Raw genomic sequence first — 25,447 nt, 5'->3', positions numbered from 1 at the left:
ACCTCTCATTCGTCACAGGCTCATTTAGAAAATGAAAGGTGGAATCTGATTGGTTGCTAGGGGCAACTGAGCCAGTTTCACTTTACACCATGTCTGATAAATCTCCCCCTATAGAGTATAAAATAGCAAACATATACGGCATAAATCATATTAATAGAGAATACAATCTATATAGAAAAAATAGGGCTTTGTGTGCGATTGGATATAGGTGAAAAATAAATATATGTGAAAGATGAATATGTAAGAAAATTATATGTGGAGAAAAAATAGTAAAGTGAAAATGATGAAGAAAAATGAATTCCCAATTGAAAATAAAAAATTATGTATTTGTAGACTGATTGTCAGAGAATGAAGTGACTGTGATATGTAGTAAATGATAAGACACATAATGACATATATAATGAAATGTTAAAATTATCTTGAAAAAGTGAAGGAAATAAATGTGAAATCTACCCATGATAGTGTATTATCCTACTACGTGTTGTGTTTTCTTATCTTACACCTTGGTAAAACTTTTCATGATAGGACAGGAGGTCGCTATTCCTTCACTCAACCACTAGATGTCACTGTCACACAGCACCGCTGCAGATAACACAAGGTTCAGCTACACACACACACCTCTCTAGTAACAACTTCCCTTCACTCAGGGAGTACATGTATATCCAATAACAGAGCATCTAGACATGGCTGATCATACTCATCTTTTAGACTTTCATGGAAAGAAAATGTCGCCTCCTCTCTACACATTCTGTCACATTTCTGGCTATAGGCCGGGCAGGACGTGTACATAGGTTGTTCCAGCAGACTAACTCCCCAACCTTAATGGGTAATTAGACCAGACCCCCAGGGAAGCCAGAGGCAAGGAAATCTTTACCCCTTGCCTATGCTGTGGATTCAACTAGACTGATCCTGCAGTAGAGCACAGTGCCAGCAAGCCGCTCTCTATTGACAGACACTCAGCTTTGTAGGGAGGACACTACTAGCCAGCTTCACCCAGAGCAGCGACCTGGGACTTGTACTACCCCAGAGGACGGGTCACCTGACACTATCGGGCAGAAGGCAGATAGGTGAGATAACTTAGCCCATCCATACGTGAGTACGAGGATTTTTTCAAACACTATAGAGACACTTCACCACATCCTGGCAGAGTACCTAGTACATTAGGCAGGGGCCCTCCTATTTGTTCCCTGACACCTGCTACTGTATTTGTACTGTTTTTTACTATTTTTACACTAAAATACCTCTTATAAGTAAAGTTTGGACATTGCTTAAAGTGGGATTCTCCACACCGCCACACATGCACCTACACTCCACACCTCATACCTGCCCTAACCGAGGTCTAGTTGCCGTGTGTCCGGGGGTGGGTGTTATCGCTCCTAGGCACTGTGAGAAGTAGCCTCCAAAACACCAGAACCCACCAGCAAGCTGCAGCAACCCGGGCCACGGCTATAGTCCAAAATGTCAATGCAAAGTCACCCTACAAGTGACTCCTGATAGTTTCCAGTCATCTGCTGCCCAGTTCGGTTCAATTTTCCATGTGGGCAGAACCAGGTGATCCATCAGGCAAAGGCTGAATAATCAGAGATAGGGTATAGTTACATAGCTAATATGGTTGAAGAAAGACACATGTCCATCAAGTTCAACCAAGGAGGGGATGGATACAGGGAAGGGGGAGGGGTGATAGGTTCTATACATACAGGGAAGGGGGAGGGGTGATAGGTTGTATACATACAGGGGAGGGGGAGGGGTGATAGGTTCTATACATACAGGGAAGGGGGAGGGGTGATAGGTTCTATACATACAGGGAAGGGGGAGGGGTGATAGGTTCTATACATTTGCATTTATACTATTTTAGTCTAAGAACTTGTCTAGCCCTGTTTTGAAGCTCTCTACTGTTTTTGCTGTGACCAGATCCTGTGGTGACTGTTCCACAGATTCACAGTTCTCATGGTAAAGAAGGCTTGTCGCCTCCGGAGATTGAACCTTTTTTTCTCCAGGCGGAGGCAGCGCCCCCTTGTCTCTCCGGGCGGAGGCAGCGCCCCCTTGTCTCTCCGGGCGGAGGCAGCGCCCCCTTGTCTCTCCGGGCGGAGGCAGCGCCCCCTTGTCTCTCCGGGCGGAGGCAGCGCCCCCTTGTCTCTCCGGGCGGAGGCAGCGCCCCCTTGTCTCTCCGGGCGGAGGCAGCGCCCCCTTGTCTCTCCGGGCGGAGGCAGCGCCCCCTTGTCTCTCCGGGCGGAGGCAGCGCCCCCTTGTCTCTCCGGGCGGAGGCAGCGCCCCCTTGTCTCTCCGGGCGGAGGCAGTGCCCTCTTGTCTCTCCAGGCAGAGGCAGCGCCCCCTTGTCTCTCCGGGCGGAGGCAGCTCCCTCTTGTCTCTCCGGGTGGAGGCAGCGCCCCCTTGTCTCTCCGGGTGGAGGCAGCGCCCCCTTGTCTCTCCGGGTGGAGGCAGCGCCCCCTTGTCTCTCCGGGTGGAGGCAGCGCCCCCTTGTCTCTCCAGGCGGAGGCAGCGCCCCCTTGTCTCTCCGGGTGGAGGCAGCGCCCCCTTGTCTCTCCGGGCGGAGGCAGCGCCCCCTTGTCTCTCCGGGTGGAGGCAGCGCCCCCTTGTCTCTCCGGGTGGAGGCAGCGCCCCCTTGTCTCTCCGGGTGGAGGCAGCGCCCCCTTGTCTCTCCAGGTGGAGGCAGCGCCCCCTTGTCTCTCCAGCAATAGAAAACTCCGTAGCACTCTTTTCATGCAATAATTTATAACAGTTTATTTGACAGCGTGATGGGAACAAAGCCAGGCTTCTTTGTCCAGATTATCCTATTATCCATATCCCAGGTTGACTGACTCCATACATATTATTATCATATTACCTATCCCATATTTGTATATTCTCAGTTGCTACTACTCCATAATTTGCATATGCTACAGCTATTATCTAGGTCCCAACCACATCTATCACCCCATACACTCATACACTCACACTGTGTCCCAATTGACAGATACGATATAGCCTGCCCCTTCACAGCATGTCATTCCCCGATGCGTTCCACTGTGAAACGCATAAGCCGGAAAACCGGAAGTGACGCGCCGGCACTTCCGGTTATCGGGCTTTTAGAGCGCGGCCGGCCTGGCCGACAGCACACAGCGCTTGACACGCACAGGAGAACGCCAGGAGCACTCCTGCTCCAAATACCTACCGGTAAGAGCCAGCTCTATCCCTATCTCTCCCACCATGACCCTTCTCTTTTTCTCTTTGCCTGCTCTGCTTACCTTACCCTCCATACCCTCTCCTTATGCTATTTCCCAGACCTCACCTATCATTCCCATACCTTGCCTGTCTCATGTCCCCTCCATACCGGTCTCCCTATTTCCTTCCCCACCACATCTCATTGACTAGTGATCCTGACTGTATTCACCTGCATGATTATTCATGATATTCCCCGCAATATGATATCCCTTTAACACAGATGTCTAATATATACTGTATACCGCTTTCCAGATAGATGAGACCCCCTCCTTTTTAGTACCAGTATTTTCTGCACTAATATAATGTATACCAGCATGCTGTCTTTATTGATATAGTCATATCTATATATATAGAGATATATATACCACAGGGATCCTCTCTTACGCAGACCCTGAGATACCATTCCTTCCTTAATACTAAGTGATGCCATTATCCATCATCTGTATATTTAGTCCACTATTAATCTAGGCTTCATGATTGTTTAAGGATTACTCCATGATGTCCTTTTTACTCATTCTATGTACTATGACCAGGTACTTATGTATATACTCTTCTCTTCACAGCGACGTTGAAAAAGACCCTGGTAGGGTCGAAACGTCACCAGTCGCCTAAATATAAGCAATTTTCTTCTTTGCACCAATATTGTGTATATGCCTGGCTTTGTTCCCATCACGCTGTCAAATAAACTGTTATAAATTATTGCATGAAAAGAGTGCTACGGAGTTTTCTATTGCTATATATTGGGGTTACCAACCCGTCCGTGAGAAGCACCTACAACCTATACCCGTTGTGCACCCTTATCTCTTTCTACCCTTGTCTCTCCAGGCGGAGGCAGCGCCCCCTTGTCTCTCCAGGCGGAGGCAGCGCCCCCTTGTCTCTCCAGGCGGAGGCAGCGCCCCCTTGTCTCTCCGGGTGGAGGCAGCGCCCCCTTGTCTCTCCAGGCGGAGGCAGCGCCCCCTTGTCTCTCCAGGCGGAGGCAGCGCCCCCTTGTCTCTCCAGGCGGAGGCAGCGCCCCCTTGTCTCTCCAGGCGGAGGCAGCGCCCCCTTGTCTCTCCGGGTGGAGGCAGCGCCCCCTTGTCTCTCCGGGTGGAGGCAGCGCCCCCTTGTCTCTCTGGGTGGAGGCAGCGCCCCCTTGTCTCTCCGGGTGGAGGCAGCGCCCCCTTGTCTCTCTGGGTGGAGGCAGCGCCCCCTTGTCTCTCCGGGTGGAGGCAGTGCCCCCTTGTCTCTCCGGGTGGAGGCAGCGCCCCCTTGTCTCTCCAGGTGGAGGCAGCGCCCCCTTGTCTCTCCAGGCGGAGGCAGCGCCCCCTTGTCTCTCTGGGCGGAGGCAGCGCCCCCTTGTCTCTCTGGGCGGAGGCAGCGCCCCCTTGTCTCTCTGGGCGGAGGCAGCGCCCCCTTGTCTCTCTGGGCGGAGGCAGCGCCCCCTTGTCTCTCTGGGCGGAGGCAGCGCCCCCTTGTCTCTCTGGGCGGAGGCAGCGCCCCCTTGTCTCTCTGGGCGGAGGCAGCGCCCCCTTGTCTCTCTGGGCGGAGGCAGCGCCCCCTTGTCTCTCTGGGCGGAGGCAGCGCCCCCTTGTCTCTCCGGGCGGAGGCAGCGCCCCCTTGTCTCTCTGGGCGGAGGCAGCGCCCCCTTGTCTCTCTGGGCGGAGGCAGCGCCCCCTTGTCTCTCCGGGCGGAGGCAGCGCCCCCTTGTCTCTCCTTTGAGGGGGTTTTACCTGGAACATCTTTTCCCCATATCTCTTGTAGGGGCCATTTATATATGTAAATAAGTTAATCATATCTCCCCTTACACGTCTCTTCTCCAGACTAAACAAATGTAATTCTTTTAATCTCTCCTCATAACTAAGATGCTCCATTCCCCTTATTAGTTTAGTTGCCGTCTTTGTACTCTCTCCAGCTCTAGGATAAAAGGAAAGGATTTATACCACAAGGGGGTTCTGGAGTCCTGAGCCCAGAACAGCGCCCCCCATAGGTGATGCAGCAGACACTCCACCCTCAGAGGATACATGGGATACACCGAGATGCCCCAAACATTATCATCTTTCTATATTGAAGAAATTGGCTCCAATAAAACGATCTAATGCCCCATAGAGGTCGGTGTAGGCCGGAGCTTCCTGCGCCCCATGGCATCCCCTATGCTGCTTGCTGGATTATACATAGAATAGGTTTTGTTATTTCATAAACACTTTTTTAAATTAGTTTTTGATGAATTATTGGATTGTACATGTGATCAGAGATCAGACGCATATGATCAGCCATGTCTCGGTGCTCTGTGTATCGGCTGTTGGATATACATATATAAAGCTTCATGACCAAAGAAATATTAACTGATGAATTAAGCTAAAAATTAAACCTTAACATATTCCCCCATTTATTATATATAGTTACATCACGTGTCAGAGGGTTTGTCTATAATTTCCTGCTAAGATACACTCGGTGATGGGTAAATGGCGGCAGCCGACTCCTCTGATTTCCCCTAATTACAATGTAGAAATTACTGCCGACCCAAACCGAAGACCCGGAGAAGCAATCTCAGAATAATCAAATCCATTCCGCCAAACCCACTGATGGCGATCTGCTCATGTGAAATATCACAAGCCCGGGGGTGTCCAGTACATGGCACATGAAGAGCCCATAGAATTGGTGCGCCAAACAATGAAGGTAACAATGCCACCAAACCAGATTCCTCCCACCCTAGAGAAACCATTGTCACACACCTCAGCTATGCAGATAAAGCAACAATCCTGCAGACCTACAAAGAAATGACCGCCCGCTCTTCTCCACAGCTTTCCACCTAAGCACGGATGAGCTTTTCCTCCACTATGTACGTCACTTGTGGTGAAACATATTTGCTTCTCTCTTTTTGCTCCTGATATGGGAAGCCATTCAGTATATCAGATGTCAAAGGTTCCATAATAACAGGTTACACGATTGTGCAGAATATAGCATCAGTGGGAAAACATGGCACATTTGATGCATATTGGATACTAGGGAACATGGGGACTCTCTATCCACAACCTATAAATCACTATAAGAATATACTGTAGATATAACCGCCTGGTGTTCCAGGGCTGCGAGGAAATCACTAACAATCTATAATACTGAGTCCCCTGTAATCTGCTTCACCCCCATCTTAATACAAGGGTTGCAGTTAGGCCCTTAGATAACTCATCTCATGGGATCCTGCGATTGTTATCACTTCCCTCATCCTCCTGTGTCTTTGGTGTAACACTCCGCACTCCTAGAGGGAAGAATACTGCTCAGTGCGAGTGTATAACACATAACAGCCAGCAGGTGGCGCTGCTCTCTGGAATAAGCTCAGCACAGTAGGGATGGGGGAGCAATATAAAGAGAAGTTCCGATCAGTGTCGCTAATGATCGGGCAGCAGTTACATTTATTAGGACATAATCAGGATCAGCAGCTTCAGATATAGAAAGATACAAATAAAAATAGCCGGCAGGACTGACAGGGGCTTCAGTCACCACATACAGGGGAGTAATAATCCAGCAGGGACAGCAGGTGGCGCTGTGGTACAGTAAGTGATGGCGCACTGACGAATATAGTGATCTCTCGGGCTCATAAAAGAGCAGCAGGAGGTAAGCGGGGAGGATACAGGAGAAGGTGCGGCTCTATTAGAGAGAATGTGGTGGCTCTTAGAAGAGCCTTTGGGGTGCGGAGAGAAGCGCAGGAGGCGGCGGATCACTTGGCGCTGGTGTACTTGGTGACGGCCTTGGTGCCCTCGGACACGGCGTGCTTGGCCAGCTCTCCGGGCAGCAGCAGGCGCACGGCGGTCTGGATCTCCCGGGAGGTGATGGTGTGGCGCTTGTTGTAGTGAGCCAGGCGGGACGCTTCCCCTGCGATGCGCTCGAAGATGTCATTGACGAACGAGTTCATGATGCCCATGGCCTTGGAGGAGATGCCGGTGTCAGGGTGGACCTGCTTGAGCACCTTGTACACGTAGATGGCGTAGCTCTCCTTCCTGCTCTTCCTCCGCTTCTTGCCGTCCTTCTTCTGGGTCTTACTCACGGCTTTCTTGGAGCCCTTCTTGGGCGCTGGGGCGGACTTGGCGGGATCAGGCATGTTACCTCACAGATCTCCTCACACAGAGAACAATGCTGCTCTCCCCTCCCCGCAGCCGTATTTATACCCAGCGCATGCAAATGAGCCCTGCTGCCTGCCAGCCGCGCTACTGGACAAAGAAATCATGTGACCTGCACAGACGTCATACGCCCCGCCCACTGCAGATCATTTGTTCTCCTTCAGGTCCGATCTTAAATCTTTCTCCTCACTGGTGTATTCTCTAGATGAGTGTGCAGGGGGCGCTATTACTCCCTGGGCGCAGGGGCCGCTCTCCTCCCCCTCGTTACATGGAGATGCCGGTACTCGCTTTATACATTTATCGGGAATAGCCGCCCGCCCTGACATCACGTGTTATTACATAGAGGAGGGAACGGCAAATCAGCGGGAAATTCAAACTCCTCATATTCTGTGAGCAGCCAATGAGCAGCCAGTATGGCGCTATAGCCCCGCCCACTCGTAGAGATCCCGGTGACTGATCCCCGTCCTGTACAGAGCTGTTCCCTGCAGTGACCACACGGTGGCGCCATTGCTGCACTCATTCTCCTCACTCTCGCACATTGGCAGCAGCTGCATGACGCGTCTGATATCCAGTGTGCAGTGAGTGTGAATGGGGACATAGAGCGGAGGATTAACCATGTGGAGTCCGGCTGGAGGAGATCGGCTTCTCTACAGACGCTGCTCCATATAATCCCATCAGTAATAATATCAGCGAGTTATAGGATCCAGGGAGGATATATAACAAGGCTGACATATACGGTACCTGCTCCTAGAGAAAGCAACACGTGATGTCAGGGGAACCAATCAGCACAGCGGCATCGTCTATTAGCACCCTACTGTCCCGGGCTCCTGACCGGCATCCAGGCTCCGGGGACCAGACAGATCCCGTACACACAGGACTAGAGAGGCGGCTGCGGCTCCTGTAACTGCCCCGGGGATCACATGACCTGGGATGAGAATCCTCCCGGGGACACCAGGAGAGGGCGCTTACCGGGAGTTACATCCTTCTTTGATGAACGCTGATTGGTCTTGGACATCACCTGCACTTTGGCGGGTTCAGCTTTATATGAATCAGCCAATAGAATCTAGGGGCGTGTCTTGCATAAGCCAATAGAATATAGGGGGCGTGTCTTCCGTCAGCCAATGAGGCCGCGTCCCGCAGTATAAATCTCCCGCCGCTCTCCCCTCACACCAGACCCCAGCTGTGTCCGTGTAGACAGAGAAATGGCCCGAACCAAGCAGACCGCCCGGAAATCCACCGGAGGGAAAGCTCCCCGCAAGCAGCTGGCCACTAAGGCCGCCAGGAAGAGCGCTCCCGCCACTGGCGGAGTGAAGAAGCCGCACCGCTACCGGCCAGGGACAGTCGCTCTCCGGGAGATCCGCCGCTACCAGAAGTCCACCGAGCTGCTGATCCGGAAGCTTCCCTTCCAGCGCCTGGTGAGAGAGATCGCCCAGGACTTCAAGACCGATCTCCGCTTCCAGAGCTCGGCGGTCATGGCCCTGCAGGAGGCGAGCGAGGCTTATCTGGTGGGACTGTTCGAGGACACCAACCTGTGCGCCATCCACGCCAAGAGGGTCACCATCATGCCCAAAGACATCCAGCTGGCCCGCAGGATCCGGGGGGAGAGGGCTTAGCTGCCCCGGGATACAGCGGCTCTTCTCAGAGCCACCACCTGCTCCGAAACGGGCTCCGCCTGCGCTTATTATCCTGCACCTACGGGACAGGGAGAAGAATGGTAGGAAGAGGGTGTCCGGCTGCTTATTCTGCGTATACGGGACAGGGAGAAGGGATTGTAGCGACACCTGGTGGCCGGGTGTGGTAACTGCTGGTGCGCGGGATGATGGGGGAGTAGTGAGAGATCAAAAAGTAGGGAGAGGGTGTCTGGCTGCTTATTATCCTGAATATGCGGGACAGGGAGAAGGGATTGGAGCGCCACCTGGTGGTGGGATGATGGGGGAGGAGTAGTGAGAGAACAGATAGTAGGTAGTGGGTGTCCGGCTGCTTATTATCCTGCATATACGGTACAGGGAGAAGGGACTAGCTGCTGGTGCGCGGGATGATGGGGGGAGTAGTGAGAACAGGTAGTAAAGAGTGTTTCCGCCTCATTATATTGCTGATTCTGTTCAGTAAGGGCGCCTCCTGCTGGCGGGTTGTCTCTTCGTTAAAGCAGCTGCTGGGTGTAGGGAAATCTGAGCTGTGTGCGGCCGCTGATCCTCCCTAATATGAGCTTAGTCCTGCGCTTATTATCCTGCTTGGTTACTCCTCTACAGGAGGGGAGGGGGAGTCTATTGGGCTGACGGTCCCAAGTGTTTTATTGCTCCTCATACTGCGCACACCCGATCCGGAATTCCCGCTCTCCCCTCATCCCTCCCACCCGGCACATAAGGCGCAGAGCAGGACACCTGTCGCCCCTTCTGTCCGGATCACAGACTATTATTTCCCGTACACGGTGTGACCGGAGCAGCCGCTGGGATATTGGGGCTCTTGTCTTTGGGTAAATGTGAATTCGGGCCAGGCGGACCTGAAGGAGAACAAATGATCTGCAGTGGGCGGGGCGTATGACGTCTGTGCAGGTCACATGACTACCTCTTCCAGTAGCGCGGCGGGCAGGCAGCAGGGCTCATTTGCATGCGCTGGGTATAAATACGGCTGCGGGGAGGAGAGAGCAGCATTGTTCTCTGTGTGAGGAGATCTGTGAGGTAACATGCCTGATCCCGCCAAGTCCGCCCCAGCGCCCAAGAAGGGCTCCAAGAAAGCCGTGAGTAAGACCCAGAAGAAGGACGGCAAGAAGCGGAGGAAGAGCAGGAAGGAGAGCTACGCCATCTACGTGTACAAGGTGCTCAAGCAGGTCCACCCTGACACCGGCATCTCCTCCAAGGCCATGGGCATCATGAACTCGTTCGTCAATGACATCTTCGAGCGCATCGCAGGGGAAGCGTCCCGCCTGGCTCACTACAACAAGCGCCACACCATCACCTCCCGGGAGATCCAGACCGCCGTGCGCCTGCTGCTGCCCGGAGAGCTGGCCAAGCACGCCGTGTCCGAGGGCACCAAGGCCGTCACCAAGTACACCAGCGCCAAGTGATCCGCCGCCTCCTGCGCTTCTCTCCGCACCCCAAAGGCTCTTCTAAGAGCCACCACATTCTCTCTAATAGAGCCGCACCTTCTGTATTCTTCTCTCTGGCTGCTCCTGTTAGTGCAGTCGCTCCATGATGTATGAGCCATAGAGAGTGGCTATAAGAGAAATCACTATTTTCTAGTATGTATCACACAGCCGCTCCATTTACTGTACCACAGCGCCACCTGCTGGGTTATTCCCTCTATGTGTGACTGTGGAGCTCCTGTCGGTCCTGCCGGTTATTCCTTTATATTTGTCTAATAACTGAATGTTCTGACCCCCGTTATCACCCTCCATATCGCTCCCCCATCCCCACTGAGACCGAGGACGTTACTGCTGAGCTTATTCCAGCCGAGCAGCGCCACCTTCTGGCCGTTATGTGATATACACCCGCACAGTATTGGTGCCTCGGGGAGTAGTAACAGAACTATATAAGAACTGACGCGTTATTTATCAGCATCATTATAACTGCAATCCCCTGGGAATATATCTACGTAGACGGGTGTGAGGCAGAGCGCCCCCCGGCGGAGATTACAGGGGGAGGTGTAACAACAGGCGGAGTTTAAGCGGAAATTTGAAAATCACAGCTCCTGTAGATCAGCCAATGAGCGCTCAGTATTGGCGCTATAACTCCTCCCTCTAAATGAAACATTAGCGGACCTGAAAGGAAACTGTCCACGTGATCTTTCTCTGCGGTTTACCAGCCCGGTCCCGCCCACTTCCCGCTGATTGGATGAGCACAGACGCCTTAGACATTTTGAATTTCCCGTTTACTTTACTGTCTTCTCCGACATTTGGGAGTGAGGAGCGGTTATCCGGATTATGTTACCGAGCGGTAGCATTGCTCTCCTTCCCGGACTACTCCACCCATCATCCCCTGTAGCAGCTCAGGGTGTCCCGATAGGAGGCGCGATCCACCTCACTGCAGACTCCGCTGGGATGAGGGATGGGCGGGACGGAGAGAAGCGACCAGCAGGGGGCGGGAATCCCCCCAGAGCTCCGGGGATCAGCCGATCAGTGTGGCGGCTATGGAGCTTGATGGTTTGAGTTTCCCGCTCATCCGGCAGTTACCGCTGCTCCCTCCTAATGTGAATATTCCCTAAAACCCAGAGGAGGAGGAGCAGTCAGCGACCATCAGGACTGTGTATATGTGCGGTACCGCATCAGGGAGGATCAGCAGACGCACACAGCTCAGGTAGAGGATCAGGTGTGCGCAGTGTGAGGAGATCATTACTAGGAGGGAGAAGGCGGGATTACCCGGAGCACAACACCGGCAGTATATCTCCATCTATTACTGACAGCAGCCGGAGCGCCCCTCATCAGCGGCCGCACACAGCTCAGGTTTCCCTACACCCAGCAGCTGCTTTTACGACGAGATAACAACCCGCCAGCAGGAGGCGCCACAGCAGCACTTATTACTGAACAAAACAAGATAATAAGCAGCCGGACACCAGCAGGTACAACATCCGGCCACCAGGTGTCGCTACAATCCCTTCTCCCTGTACCGTATATGCAGGATAATAAGCAGCCGGACACCCTCTACCTAGTATTCTTCTCACTACTCCCCCGCTCCAATCCCTTCTCCCTGTACCGTATGTGCAGGATAATAAGCGCAGGGTTACCCCATTTCGGAGCAGGTGGCGGCGCTCCAATCCCCTTCTCCCCGTACCGTAGGTGCAGGATAATAAGCGCAGGCTGAGCCCGTTTCGGAGCAGGTGGTGGCTCTGAGAAGAGCCGTTGTGGTAGAGCCGCTGTATCCCGGGGCAGCTAAGCCCTCTCCCCCCGGATCCTGCGAGCCAGCTGGATGTCTTTGGGCATGATGGTGACCCTCTTGGCGTGGATGGCGCACAGGTTGGTGTCCTCGAACAGTCCCACCAGATAAGCCTCGCTCGCCTCCTGCAGGGCCATGACCGCCGAGCTCTGGAAGCGGAGATCGGTCTTGAAGTCCTGGGCGATCTCTCTCACCAGGCGCTGGAAGGGAAGCTTCCGGATCAGCAGCTCAGTGGACTTCTGGTAGCGGCGGATCTCCCGGAGAGCGACTGTCCCTGGCCGGTAGCGGTGCGGCTTCTTCACTCCGCCAGTGGCGGGAGCGCTCTTCCTGGCAGCCTTAGTGGCCAGCTGCTTGCGGGGAGCTTTCCCTCCGGTGGATTTCCGGGCGGTCTGCTTGGTTCGGGCCATTTCTCTGTCTACACGGACACAGCTGGGATATGGCGTGAGGGGAGAGCGGCGGGAGATTTATACTGCGGGACGCGGCCTCATTGGCTGATGGAGGACACACACCCTAGATTCTATTGGCTGATGGAAGACACGCCCCCTAGATTCTATTGGCTGATTCCGTTATCCCGCCACGTATGACTAAAGGCCCTATTCCACCAACAGATCTGACGACAGATTATCTGCCAAAGATTTGAAGCCAAACCCAGGAGTGGATTTGAAAAGAGGAGAAATTCAGTCTTTCCTTTGTGACCTGTTCCCTGTTTATAGTCTGTTCCCGGGTTTGGCTTCAAATCTTTGGCAGATAATCTGTCGTCAGATCTGTTGGTGGAATAGGGCCTTAACCTACAATCAGTGTTTAGAAGGGGCGGGGCCAATCCTCAGCCTGTCCGGCTGTCTCTGATAATGGTTATAGCGCCCTCCCCCGGTGTCCCCTCCTGTATCGGTGTCGTGGCTCGGTACCTGCCGCTGTGCTGCGTTGTGTGCTCAGTCATGGGCAGCACGTTCCTATAGCTAATACACTGCGGTTTAGTGGGGCTCTCTCGCCACCTTGTGTTCGCTTGGAGGTACTGCAGGACATCTTGGTGGTCGTCTCGCCGCCATACCAGCAGGTGTCGCTATTTGTCTCGGCTCCCGCTTCTCTATGCTCGGCCGCTGTGTGCCGGACTCCACCTGTAGCGCAGACGGTACCCGCAGGGCTCGGAGAGGGAGTACTTCTTATTCTTGAGGTTCTGTACAGATATAACTTAGCTTTAGCGTTTTTGTCGTGTACCTACTTTACACACTTCCGGTCTAAGGCCCCGCCTCTTCCTGTGATATCACAGTTACAGGAGACGTTTCACACTAAACACATTCATCTTGTGATGCAAACAGGCCCCGCCCCTATGGTGACATCATACGTGCAGGACCGCCCCCTCCTGGTAATAGATTGCATTAGGAATCAGCTAATGAAGGTGAATGTGAAGGAAAGAGGGCGGTGTGATGACGTCATATTCATGTGATCAATGATGTGTGGGAGGAGTTAAGGTCCAGCTAGTGCTGCAGCTCTGCTCTATATACAATGCACAAGGGCTCCCTTCTATATACACAGGGCTCCGCACTATATATACTATACACCGCATAACACACAGGGCTCCGCATAACACACAGGGCTCCGCACTATACACACAGGGCTCTGCACCATACACTATACACACAGGGCTCCGCACTATATATACTATACACACAGGGCTCCGCACTATATATACTATACACACAGGGCTCCGCACTATATATACTATACACACAGGGCTCCGCACTATATATACTATACACACAGGGCTCCGCACTATATACTCAGGGCTCTGCACTATATATACTATACACACAGGGCTCCGCACTAAATATACTATACAAACAGGGCTCCGCACTATATATACTATACACACAGGGCTCCGCACTATATACACAGGGCTCTGCACTATATATACTATACACACAGGGCTCCGCACTAAATATACTATACAAACAGGGCTCCGCACTATATATACTATACACACAGGGCTCTGCACTATACACTATACACACAGGGCTCCACACTTTATATATATACTATACACACAGGGCTCTGCACTATATATACTAAACACACAGGGCTCCGCACTATATATACTATACACACAGGGCTCTGCACCATACACTATACACACAGGGCTCCGTACTTTATATATATACTATACACACAGGGCTCTGCACTATATATACTAAACACACAGGGCTTCGAACCATACACTATACACACAGGGCTCCGCACTTTATATATAAACTAAACACACAGGGCTCCGCACTTAATAAATATATATATATATACACACACAGGGCTCCGCACTATATATACTATACACACAGGGCTCCGCACTATATATATATATATATTATACACACAGGGCTCCGCAATAAATATACTATACATACAGGGCTCTGCACCATACATTATACACACAGGGCTCCGCACTTTATATATATACTATACAGACAGGGCTCCGCACTATATATACTATACACACAGGGCTCCGCAATAAATATACTATACAAACAGGGCTCTGCACTATACATACTATTCACACAGGGCTCCGCACTATATATACTATACACACAGGGCTCCGCACTTTATATATATACTATACACACAGGGCTCCGCACTTTATATATATACTATACACAGGGCTCCGCACTATATATACTATACACAGGGCTCTGCACTATATATACTATACACACAGGGCTCCGCACTATATATACTATACACACAGGGCTCTGCACCATACACAATACACACAGGGCTCCGCACTATATATACTATACACAGGGCTCCGCACTATACAGCACCAGACACCAGTAGATCACCAGGGAATGTTCATGGACACCACAAGATCACCAGGTGATGGTCATATACACCACTAGATCACCAGGGCAGGGTCATGGACACCACTAGATCACCAGGGCAGGGTCATGGACACCACTAGATCACCAGGGCAGGGTCATGGACACCACTAGATCACCAGGGCATGGTCATGGACACCACTAGATCACCAGGGCATGGTCATGGACACCACTAGATCACCAGGGCATGGTCATGGACACCACTAGATCACCAGTGGCTGCTGACACTGTGGTATCCCACCACGGGTGTTGCTACTTTGAACACCCCTCGCACAAGCCTGTACTCAAAGTCAAGTGGTAATGAAGTCATGTCTCAGTTCTGCCGCTAGGTGTCGCTAGTATGTATATCTGTATTTGTATATTGCACAGCTGTAGTGAACAAAGGGTTATTGTTTGTTTGTGATCTGTGCACCAATGGGAGCTATTCTTCCCTTCCACCTATCTCTATCCTCTTCTCTCTTTGCACTCTCCTCTCCACCACTCACAGAAGCTGTTACACACCCTGTAGGAAGTTGTCACATGGGGAGAGGAAGTGTAGACCCACACTTAGGGAGTTCTTCTTTGTTTCTCAGAGAGGCAAGACACACAGACCAGTCTCCTGCAGAGTTTAGCCAAGAGCCTCGCTCTGCCAGGTTCCCCCTCAGGGACAGACCAGCTGTAGTAGACGGACGCTCATGCAGAACACAGCGACTCTTTTCTTTAAAGCGACACTTATCTTTACTATGCAGTGCTAAATAACTCAAGAGAGGACAAGTCAGAGATTACCCCAACCCACGCCATGAATGTCTCTAAATGTGCAGGACAGTATGCTCTAAGCAGAGGAACTGATCCGGATAGAGCAAAGTTGCAACAAGCCTACGTACTCTATCTCGCAGGGCAAGTGAAACCAGATAACTTTGGACACCTTGCTCAACTCAGGTAACAAGGACCACAAGCTCCACTCCTGACCACCGTGATAAGCGCCCAAGGGACCCTTCACAACCCAGCAGGTCACGGACCATTGGGGGAGGGTAAAGCACACACTAAAAGCAGGTGTGCCCCCATACCTGTGTGCCCAACCGGCACTGGCATCACAACAACCTCCCACCTGGCTGAGCTATACTCCAGCAACCATCCACCATAGAAGTGGCGTCACCCGGAACAACTCAGCAGGTGATTGGTCGAGCACTCGCCACAAACCATATCCGGTCCCTGTGATCTCCCAGGATCCCTGGTTCTAGGTAAGTGGATCTCTGAGCACAGGACTGTAGATCTGTCGGTGGTGACATTGAGGATTCCTGTGGACCTCACCTGTACATGGTCATGTGACCCAGCCGCCCCCGCCATATAACCTTCCTCTATTAACCCCTTGTTGGCCGGTATTACACCCCTCAGAAATCTCCTGCACGCGCCCTGTAGCCTCCAGCATCACTGCTGCCGCGTATCCGATCCCGCCGCCCCCGAGGCCTCACCGAACGGGTTCTACCGGAATCAGTGCCGACCAGACAGGCTGAAAGGTCATCCAGGTGGAAGGGGCAGCCCCATGTAAATACCACCGGCAGATGAAATGTCATCCACGTGTAAGGGGCAGCCCCATGTAAATACCACCGGCAGATGAAATGTCATCCACGTGTAAGGGGAAGCCCCATGTAAATACCACAGACAGATGAAAGGTCACCCACGTGTAAGGGGCAGCCCCATGTAAATACCACCGGCAGATGAAAGGTCATCCATGTGGAAGGGGCAGCCCCATGTAAATTCCATGCGCAGATGAAATGTCATCCAGGTGGAAGGGGCAGCCCCATGTAAATACCACCGGCAGATGAAATGTCATCCATGTATAAGGGGCAGTCCCATGTAAATACCACCGGCAGATGAAAGGTCATCTCTGTATAAGGGGCAGTCCCATGTAAATACCACTGAGAAATAAAATGTAGTGGCCGGACTCTTATGGTGCGTTTACACAGACAGATTTATCTGACAGATCTTTGAAGCCAAAGCCAGGAACAGACCATAAACAGGGATCAGGTCATAAAGGAAAGACTGAGATTTCTCCTCTTTTCAAATCCATTCCTGGCTTTGGCTTCCAAAATCTGTCAGATAAATCTTTCTGCGTAAACGCACCCTAAGGCATCCCTGAATGGCTGGTTAACACCCCCACTACACTATCAGTGGGGAGTCAGTAGGTTACCATGGCAACCTGGAACAGCCTCAGCCAGTCACCACTTAAAGGAGCGCTCTGATTGGCTGAGACAGATGTGTGAGCCCGTTCCTGTGGGTGTATATAGATGTATCCAGCCGGTATACAGCGGACAGCAGCCACACATCTCTCTTATTTCCTCCCCCAGGCTGACCCTCAGGAGCAGCACTCCCTTCGTCTGCATACAATGGTGCGGGGGGCGGGGTTAGTTACTAGCTAGAGCGGGGCGTGTCCATAGAGGGCGCCGGGTGGGTGTGGCCAATGGCTGTGAGTGACGGAGCTCTGCTTTCTGACTAGTAGGCGTGGTGAGGGACGGGGGTGTGGCTGTAGTTGATGCAGTCCGGCCTGGTGGGCGTGACGATCGTCTATGAGTGACGGGTGCGTGTCTGCAGTGGGCGGTGCTCGGGCTGCGGTGATCCGGGAGAGTCAGTGCCCGGCGCAGTGTGCGGGAGGAGCGGTCACCGGGAGCCGGAGGTGTCGGGGGTCTCTGGAGCAGCGCAGGTGGGTGCGGGGACCGGGGGCTGCAGCATGTGAGGGGCCCCTGTGTGTCAGAGCCGGCACTGCAGGTGTATGGTGATGTCACTGGGTGTGATGATGTCACCGTGTATGATGATGATGTCACTGTGTGTACATATATATAGGATCCATATTAAGCTCGGATATTTCCCTGCTGTTCCCCAGTCCCAGTGTATGGCGTCTCAGCTCCCTCCTGGCATCACCCCTTTACACGGATCCTGGGTATATGGCGTCTCAGCTCCCTCCTGGCATCACCCCTGTACACGGATCCTGGGTATATGGCGTCTCAGCTCCCTCCTGGCATCACCCCTGTACACGGATCCTGGGTATATGGCGGCTCGGTCGCCCTCCTGGCATCACCCCTGTACACGGATCCTGGGTATATGGCGGCTCGGCTTCCCTCCTGGCATCACCCCTGTACACGGATCCTGGGTATATGGCGGCTCGGCTTCCCTCCTGGCATCACCCCTGTACAGGGATCCTGAGTGTATGGCGTCTCAGCTCCCTCCTGGCATCACCCCTGTACACGGATCCTGGGTATATGGCGGCTCGGCTTCCCTCCTGGCATCACCCCTGTACACGGATCCTGGGTATATGGCGGCTGGGCTGCCCTCCTGGCATCACCCCTGTACACGGATCCTGGGTATATGGCGTCTCAGCTCCCTCCTGGCATCACCCCTGTACACGGATCCTGGGTATATGGCGGCTCGGCTTCCCTCCTGGCATCACCCCTGTACACGGATCCTGGGTATATGGCGGCTCAGCTTCCCTCCTGGCATCATCCCTGTACATGGATCCTGAGTGTATGGCGGCTCAGCTTCCCTCCTGGCATCACCCCTGTAAACGGATCCTGGGTATATGGCGGTTCGGTCGCCCTCCTGGCATCACCCCTGTACACGGATCCTGGGTATATGGCGGTTCGGTCGCCCTCCTGGCATCACCCCTGTACACGGATCCTGGGTATATGGCGGCTCAGCTTCCCTCCTGGCATCATCCCTGTACACGGATCCTGGGTATATGGCGGCTCGGTCGCCCTCCTGGCATCACCCCTGTACACGGATCCTGGGTATATGGCTGCTCGGTCGCCCTCCTGGCATCACCCCTGTACACGGATCCTGAGTGTATGGTGGCTCGGCTTCCCTCCTGGCATCACCCCTGTACACGGATCCTGGGTATATGGCGGCTCGGCTTCCCTCCTGGCATCACCCCTGTACACGGATCCTGGGTATATGGCGGCTCGGCTTCCCTCCTGGCATCACCCCTGTACACGGATCCTGGGTATATGGCGGCTCGGTCGCCCTCCTGGCATCACCCCTGTACACGGATCCTGAGTGTATGGCAGCTCTGCTTCCCTCCTGGCATCACCCCTGTACACGGATCCTGGGTATATGGCGGCTCGGCTTCCCTCCTGGCATCACCCCTGTACACGGATCCTGGGTATATGGCGTCTCAGCTCCCTCCTGGCATCACCCCTGTACACGGATCCTGGGTATATGGCGGCTCGGCTTCCCTCCTGGCATCACCCCTGTACACGGATCCTGGGTATATGGCGGCTCGGCTTCCCTCCTGGCATCACCCCTGTACACGGATCCTGGGTATATGGCGGCTCGGCTTCCCTCCTGGCATCACCCCTGTACACGGATCCTGGGTATATGGCGGCTCGGCTTCCCTCCTGGCATCACCCCTGTACACGGATCCTGGGTATATGGCGGCTCGGTCGCCCTCCTGGCATCACCCCTGTACACGGATCCTGAGTGTATGGCAGCTCTGCTTCCCTCCTGGCATCACCCCTGTACACGGATCCTGGGTATATGGCGGCTCGGCTTCCCTCCTGGCATCACCCCTGTACACGGATCCTGGGTATATGGCGGCTCGGTCGCCCTCCTGGCATCACCCCTGTACACGGATCCTGAGTGTATGGCAGCTCTGCTTCCCTCCTGGCATCACCCCTGTATACGGATCCTGAGTGTATGGCGGCTCGGCTTCCCTCCTGGCATCACCCCTGTACACGGATCCTGACATTACTTCTGCCATCAGGCCATTTCACGTGACGCCTCGGTTTCTGGCTCTGACAAATATTTACTTTTTCTTTTTTCTCCGTGCTGATTGGCTGTGATTGGCAGGAAGCCACCGGCACATTGTTACCGCTCACATGTGACACACTTCAATAGAGGAGAAGTATAAAAAATGTTGTAACTATATTTGTGGCTATAGGTGCGCTTTACAGCACTGCTGCAAAAGGGGTAATACTCCATATACAGCCGTGTCCTCTAACCTGTGGCTGTACTGTGGTCATAAAATTCCCAGCATGCTCTGACATACATGGACGTACGTACCCTCAGCTGTGAGCACATCCAGGATTGCTGTCAGGGAATAGAAACCAGGGGCAGAAAGTTTATGAGAAAGTTGGAGAACTGGTCTGGGGTGCGGTTGGTTGTTTTGTCCTGTCACCTATCACCGCGCCTGTCACCCTACAGAATGGGGGATTAACCCCTGAGAGCCGCCATAATACTCCCGTCATGTGTACGCAGGACCCCGACACATAGATGTAATGGCAGGTTACAGTACGCTTCTCATCTCCTCCTCAGCGTCTCCTCTTTCCGGATATTCGAGTTCTTCCTGCCTGACACCTCCTCATGTTCCCGGTTGTCACCCTCGCCCCAGGGAGCTCACAGCAGTGTCACCACCTTCACTCGGCATTTCCACCATAATGGCGGTTTTCTAAGGAAGCCGAAAGGATGAGGTCAGGAAGGACGGGGGAGGGAAGGATGTGGGATTGTGGATGGACACCCAGCTCTCCCTGACTCCTGAATGGAAAATCTGCCTCTGTGTGGACTGATCTGTATGATCCTAAATAATGTCACTGCAGCCGGAGCCGCTGATCACTGCGCTGTTTGTCTTGTCACTGACTGATCCTAGCAACATAGTCCCTGGGGGTCTGCAGCCATCGCTACCCTGTGCACAGCATTCATGTGTAGAGCGAGGTGATCTGCATCTCAATGATAGAACCCCACCATAGAGAATAATGCCAGAACTATAGGGTGTGGTCACAAGTATACAAGAATATAACTACTATAATACTGCTCCTATATACAGGAATATACTACTATAATACTGCTCCTATATACAGGAATATACTACTATAATACTGCTCCTATATACAGGAATATAACTACTATACTGCTCCTATATACAGGAATATAACTACTATAATACTGCTCCTATATACAAGAATACAACTACTATAATACTGCTCCTATATACAGGAATATAACTACTATAATACTGCTCCTATATACAGGAATATAACTACTATACTGCTCCTATATACAGGAATATAACTACTATAATACTGCTCCTATATACAGGAATATAACTAATATAATACTACCGCTATATACAGGAATATACTACTATAATACTGCTCCTATATACAGGAATATACTACTATAATACTGCCTCCTATATACAGGAATATAACTACTATAATACTGCCCCCTATATACAGGAATATACTACTATAATACTGCCCCCTATATACAGGAATATAACTACTTTAATACTGCTCCTATATACAGGAATATAACTACTATAATACTGCTCCTATATACAGGAATATACTACTATAATACTGCTCCTATATACAGGAATATAACTACTATAATACTGCTCCTATATACAGGAATATAACTACTATAATACTGCTCCCTATATACAGCAATATAACTACTATAATACTGCTCCTATATACAGGAATATACTACTATAATACTGCTCCTATATGCAGGAATATAACTACTATAATACTGCCCCCTATATACAGGGATATACTACTATAATACTGCTCCTATATACAGGGATATAACTACTATAATACTGCTCCTATATACAGGGATATAACTACTATAATACTGCTCCTATATACAGGAATATAACCACTATAATACTGCTCCTATATACAGGAATATAACTACTATAATACTGCTCCTATATACAGGAATATAACTACTATAATACTGCTCCTATATACAGGAATATAACTACTATAATACTGCTCCCTATATACAGCAATATAACTACTATAATACTGCTCCTATATACAGGGATATAACTACTATAATACTGCCTCCTATATACAGGGATATACTACTATAATACTGCCCCTATATACAGGACACTGAGCAGGTGGAGGCTGTCTATATCTGTGTTCCTCCTCCTATAACGTGTATTTTCTGTCTTGCAGGCGGTATATAGTTGCGGGGTGATGTGCGGTACAGCTCTGCGGCAGAGAGGCGGTTAAGGCTTTGGATCAGGTGACGCTCGGTGAGTGATGGCGCCAGCTCTCCGGTCACCTTGACACGTGGCGTCTGGCAGTGAACACTTTGTATCTTGTTCTGTATATTAGATTCTTATTATTCTTTTTATTTCAGGGATGTTTTTGGCTGTCATGTGACCGCGCCCTGGACTCCTCACAGACTCCTCCCCCTGATGTGTCGCTGTCATGGACGCCTCTGCTCCCGGCCTCTCCTGTGCTCTTCTCTTCGCCGCTCTTTTCCTCATCACCGGCTCTGGCTCTCAGAAATGTGTCCCTCGGCCCATCCCGGATATGGTGATTGACATCAGCGATGCGGTGGCACGCGGCACCCGATTCACCGACCCGCTGAGCGTGAGCAGTGAGGAAGAGTGCCTGAGCGCCTGCTGCATGGACAGGGGGGGTAAGAGCTGCTCTGCACTCCAGGGGGGTTTGCTCCTCCATCGGACCCTCGATAACGTTATTTCTTTTTCTTCCAGGTGATCAGGACTGTAACCTTCTCATCTTTGATGGCAGAAAAGGTCCCGGACTCCAGAACTGTTACATCTTCCACTGCCCCATGGAGAGCTCCTGCCCCCTGGTGCCCAGTCCGGGGGTCTTCACTTACAGCCTCTGGCCAGGTCAGTGACCCCTGAGGATGGCCATTACTGTGAGGGGCGGTCACAGACCCCGATATCCCACCGCCATAGTGAGCTTGGTGTCAGTGTAGGGTATGCAGGGGGTTATAGTGCCCTGAAATGCGCCGCTCTAGTGGTTATAAACATAAATCAGTGTGAGAGGCCCGTGAGAATTCTGGATCCTCCGGTCACAGGACGGATTCTTCCATTTATTTCTTATAGTCTGCAAAACCTACAAGACGGGCTAACTATCTGGAGGGAGGGGACAAAGGGGAGTCTGGAGGGAGGGAACAAAGGAGAGTCTGGAGGGAGGGGACAAAGGAGAGTCTGGAGGGAGGGGACAAAGGAGAGTCTGGAGGGAGGGGACAAAGGAGAGTCTGGAGGGAGGGGACAAAGGAGAGTCTGGAGGGAGGGGACAAAGGAGAGTCTGGAGGGAGGGGAGAAAGGAGAGTCTGGAGGGAGGGGAGAAAGGAGAGTCTGGAGGGAGGGGAGACAGGAGAGTCTGGGGGGAGGGGAGACAGGAGAGTCTGGAGGGAGGGGAGACAGGAGAGTCTGGAGGGAGGGGAGACAGGAGAGTCTGGAGGGAGGGGAGACAGGAGAGTCTGGAGGGAGGGGACAAAGGAGAGTCTGGAGGGAGGGGAGAAAGGGGAGTCTGGAGGGAGGGGAGAAAGGGGAGTCTGGAGGGAGGGGAGAAAGGGGAGTCTGGAGGGAGGGGAGAAAGGGGAGTCTGGAGGGAGGGGAGTAAGGGGAGTCTGGAGGGAGGGGAGTAAGGAGAGTCTGGAGGGAGGGGAGTAAGGAGAGTCTGGAGGGAGGGGGGACAGGAGAATCTGGAGGGAGGGGAGACAGGAGAGTCTGGAGGGAGGGGAGACAGGAGAGTCTGGAGGGAGGGGAGACAGGAGAATCTGGAGGGAGGGGAGACAGGAGAGTCTGGAGGGAGGGGTGACAGGAGAGTCTGGAGGGAGGGGAGAAAGGGGAGTCTGGAGGGAGGGGAGAAAGGGGAGTCTGGAGGGAGGGGAGAAAGGGGAGTCTGGAGGGAGGGGAGAAAGGGGAGTCTGGAGGGAGGGGAGAAAGGGGAGTCTGGAAAGGGGGGCGAGAAAGGGGAGTCTGATAAGGGGGGCGAGAAAGGGGAGTCTGGAGGGAGGGGACAAAGGGGAGTCTGGAGGGAGGGGAGAAAGGGGATGCTGGAGGGAGGGGACAAAGGAGAGTCTGAAGGGAGGGGAGAAAGGAGAGTCTGGAGGGAGGGAAGAAAGGAGAGTCTGGAGGGAGGGGAGAAAGGAGAGTCTGGAGGGAGGGGAGACAGGAGAGTCTGGAGGGAGGGGAGACAGAAAAGAGGAAGGAAGAAGTCAAACTATTGAGGAATTTAGGGAAGAAAGTGCTTTTTTAACCTCTCGTATACCAGAATCTCAGACCCCGCATCACTGCAGTTACATCTAGTACAGTCTGTATCCCCGATATCTTTGTCCCCAACCCCACTCAGTATCGCGGATAGTTGGGCACCCCCCACCCCCCTCTGTATCCCAGACAGCTGACCCCCCCATTGTTCTGACCTCCCGCGCTGCAGTAATGTGGCTGATTATAATATATCTATACTCATTATTCTAGATACGTCTTCATCAGGGAAACGAATGAAGTCGACCGATCATAGCAAGTCCTCCGGCTCCACCATTGCCGAACATTCAGCTTCAGAGGAATCGTCTGACGCCACCAAGAGCATCACCAGCCGACTGCTGCACCTGGCGGATAAGATAGACCGACACCTGGAAAAGATGGAGTCCGAGGGCGATGTCCAGGTTCACTACCCCTCCCCCACCACCGCCATAGTGCCTGCTATCCGGACAACTATCAGCCCCATCCATAGAGAGGGGAAGAAAGTGCCCCCTGATGCCAAGGTGACAAAACCTGGCAAAGTGCCGTATAAGAAACCAGATCCTACCTATTACTCCACTGAGGCCGCCATGCCAGCCGGCGCTGAACCCATCAGGACTTTACCCAGACCGGGCACCTCAGCCCCCAAGCCTCTGCCCCCTGCCGCCTCCAAGGACTTAAGTGGCACCAAAAAGGTGCCCAGCTCTAAGAGTGCCAAGCTGCCCACGGGCCACCATGTTGCCATGGCAACAGCAAAGGTCAAAGGGCCCCTGTCCCATACAGAAGGTAAGGCACTGGCTACTGTGCATCAGACCAGAGCCCCCCAGATGGTGACGCACCCCGCGCCATTACAGACATCACCCTGGAAGGGCACAGACAAACTGTCCGCGGGTGATGAGAGAAACACGTCTGAAACCCACCCCTCGCCACAGGAAGACCCCGACATCCATCTGGAGGAAGCCCCCCGGAAGGCTGAGAGCGCGAGGTCCGGCCTCCCCTCACTAGAAGATAAGAGTGGCCTGGTGGCGGCGCTGGTCTTCGGGCTGCTCTTCCTCATGGTGGTGATCGGACTGGTCAGCCGCAAAGTGTCAGAGGCGCGGCGGAGGCATCGCTACACCAAGCTGGACTATCTGATCAACGGGATGTATGTGGACACCTGAGCGGGATGGGGGGTCTGCACCACTGTGGATGGGTCCCCCCTATACTGACCCTGAGGGGGGAGGGGCACTGGATAACGACACATCACACAATATGGCGGCACAGCCATGTCTGTAACCGCTGCTGCAGTCAGAGAAACTCGCCAGCGGACGTGGAAATGTGTGGGTGGAGCCAAAGAGAAAATAAAGGAAAATCTGTAAAAAAAAAAAAAAAATAGTTTTCTGTTTCCTAAAATATTCATAGTCCTAGAGA

The 25,447-nt window shown here is 52.6% G+C and overlaps 5 protein-coding genes across 5 annotated transcripts; 3 read left to right on the top strand and 2 right to left on the bottom strand.

Moving 5' to 3' along the window:
* Nucleotides 1-6,591: 6,591 nt before the first annotated feature.
* Nucleotides 6,592-7,317, bottom strand: LOC138787290 (histone H2B 1.1-like). The gene has a single exon (XM_069964521.1). The coding sequence runs from the start codon at nucleotides 7,295-7,297 to the stop codon at nucleotides 6,917-6,919; it is 381 nt and encodes a 126-aa protein (XP_069820622.1). The 5' UTR covers nucleotides 7,298-7,317; the 3' UTR covers nucleotides 6,592-6,916.
* Nucleotides 7,318-8,518: 1,201 nt separating this feature from the next.
* LOC138787266 (histone H3) lies at nucleotides 8,519-8,929 on the top strand. The gene has a single exon (XM_069964490.1). It carries the CDS (start codon nucleotides 8,519-8,521, stop codon nucleotides 8,927-8,929), a length of 411 nt encoding a protein of 136 aa, XP_069820591.1.
* A 1,051-nt stretch (nucleotides 8,930-9,980) lies between these two features.
* Nucleotides 9,981-10,449, top strand: LOC138787299 (histone H2B 1.1-like). Its single transcript, XM_069964530.1, has one exon. It carries the CDS (start codon nucleotides 10,000-10,002, stop codon nucleotides 10,378-10,380), a length of 381 nt encoding a protein of 126 aa, XP_069820631.1. The 5' UTR covers nucleotides 9,981-9,999; the 3' UTR covers nucleotides 10,381-10,449.
* A 1,731-nt stretch (nucleotides 10,450-12,180) lies between these two features.
* LOC138787274 (histone H3) lies at nucleotides 12,181-12,591 on the bottom strand. The gene has a single exon (XM_069964499.1). The coding sequence runs from the start codon at nucleotides 12,589-12,591 to the stop codon at nucleotides 12,181-12,183; it is 411 nt and encodes a 136-aa protein (XP_069820600.1).
* Nucleotides 12,592-17,617: 5,026 nt separating this feature from the next.
* On the top strand, nucleotides 17,618-25,398 carry MANSC1 (MANSC domain containing 1). The gene is made up of 5 exons (XM_069964437.1): nucleotides 17,618-17,728; nucleotides 21,987-22,066; nucleotides 22,174-22,458; nucleotides 22,535-22,675; nucleotides 24,275-25,398. Exons 3-5 carry the CDS (start codon nucleotides 22,245-22,247, stop codon nucleotides 25,195-25,197), a joined length of 1,278 nt encoding a protein of 425 aa, XP_069820538.1. The 5' UTR covers nucleotides 17,618-17,728; nucleotides 21,987-22,066; nucleotides 22,174-22,244; the 3' UTR covers nucleotides 25,198-25,398.
* The last annotated feature ends 49 nt before the right edge of the window (nucleotides 25,399-25,447 follow it).

This window comes from Dendropsophus ebraccatus, chromosome 1 (genome assembly GCF_027789765.1).
Source record: "Dendropsophus ebraccatus isolate aDenEbr1 chromosome 1, aDenEbr1.pat, whole genome shotgun sequence".
Classification (NCBI taxonomy): Eukaryota; Metazoa; Chordata; class Amphibia; order Anura; family Hylidae; genus Dendropsophus; species Dendropsophus ebraccatus.
Note: the sequence above shows the minus strand (reverse complement) of the source record. Positions and strands in the feature narration are given on the sequence as shown.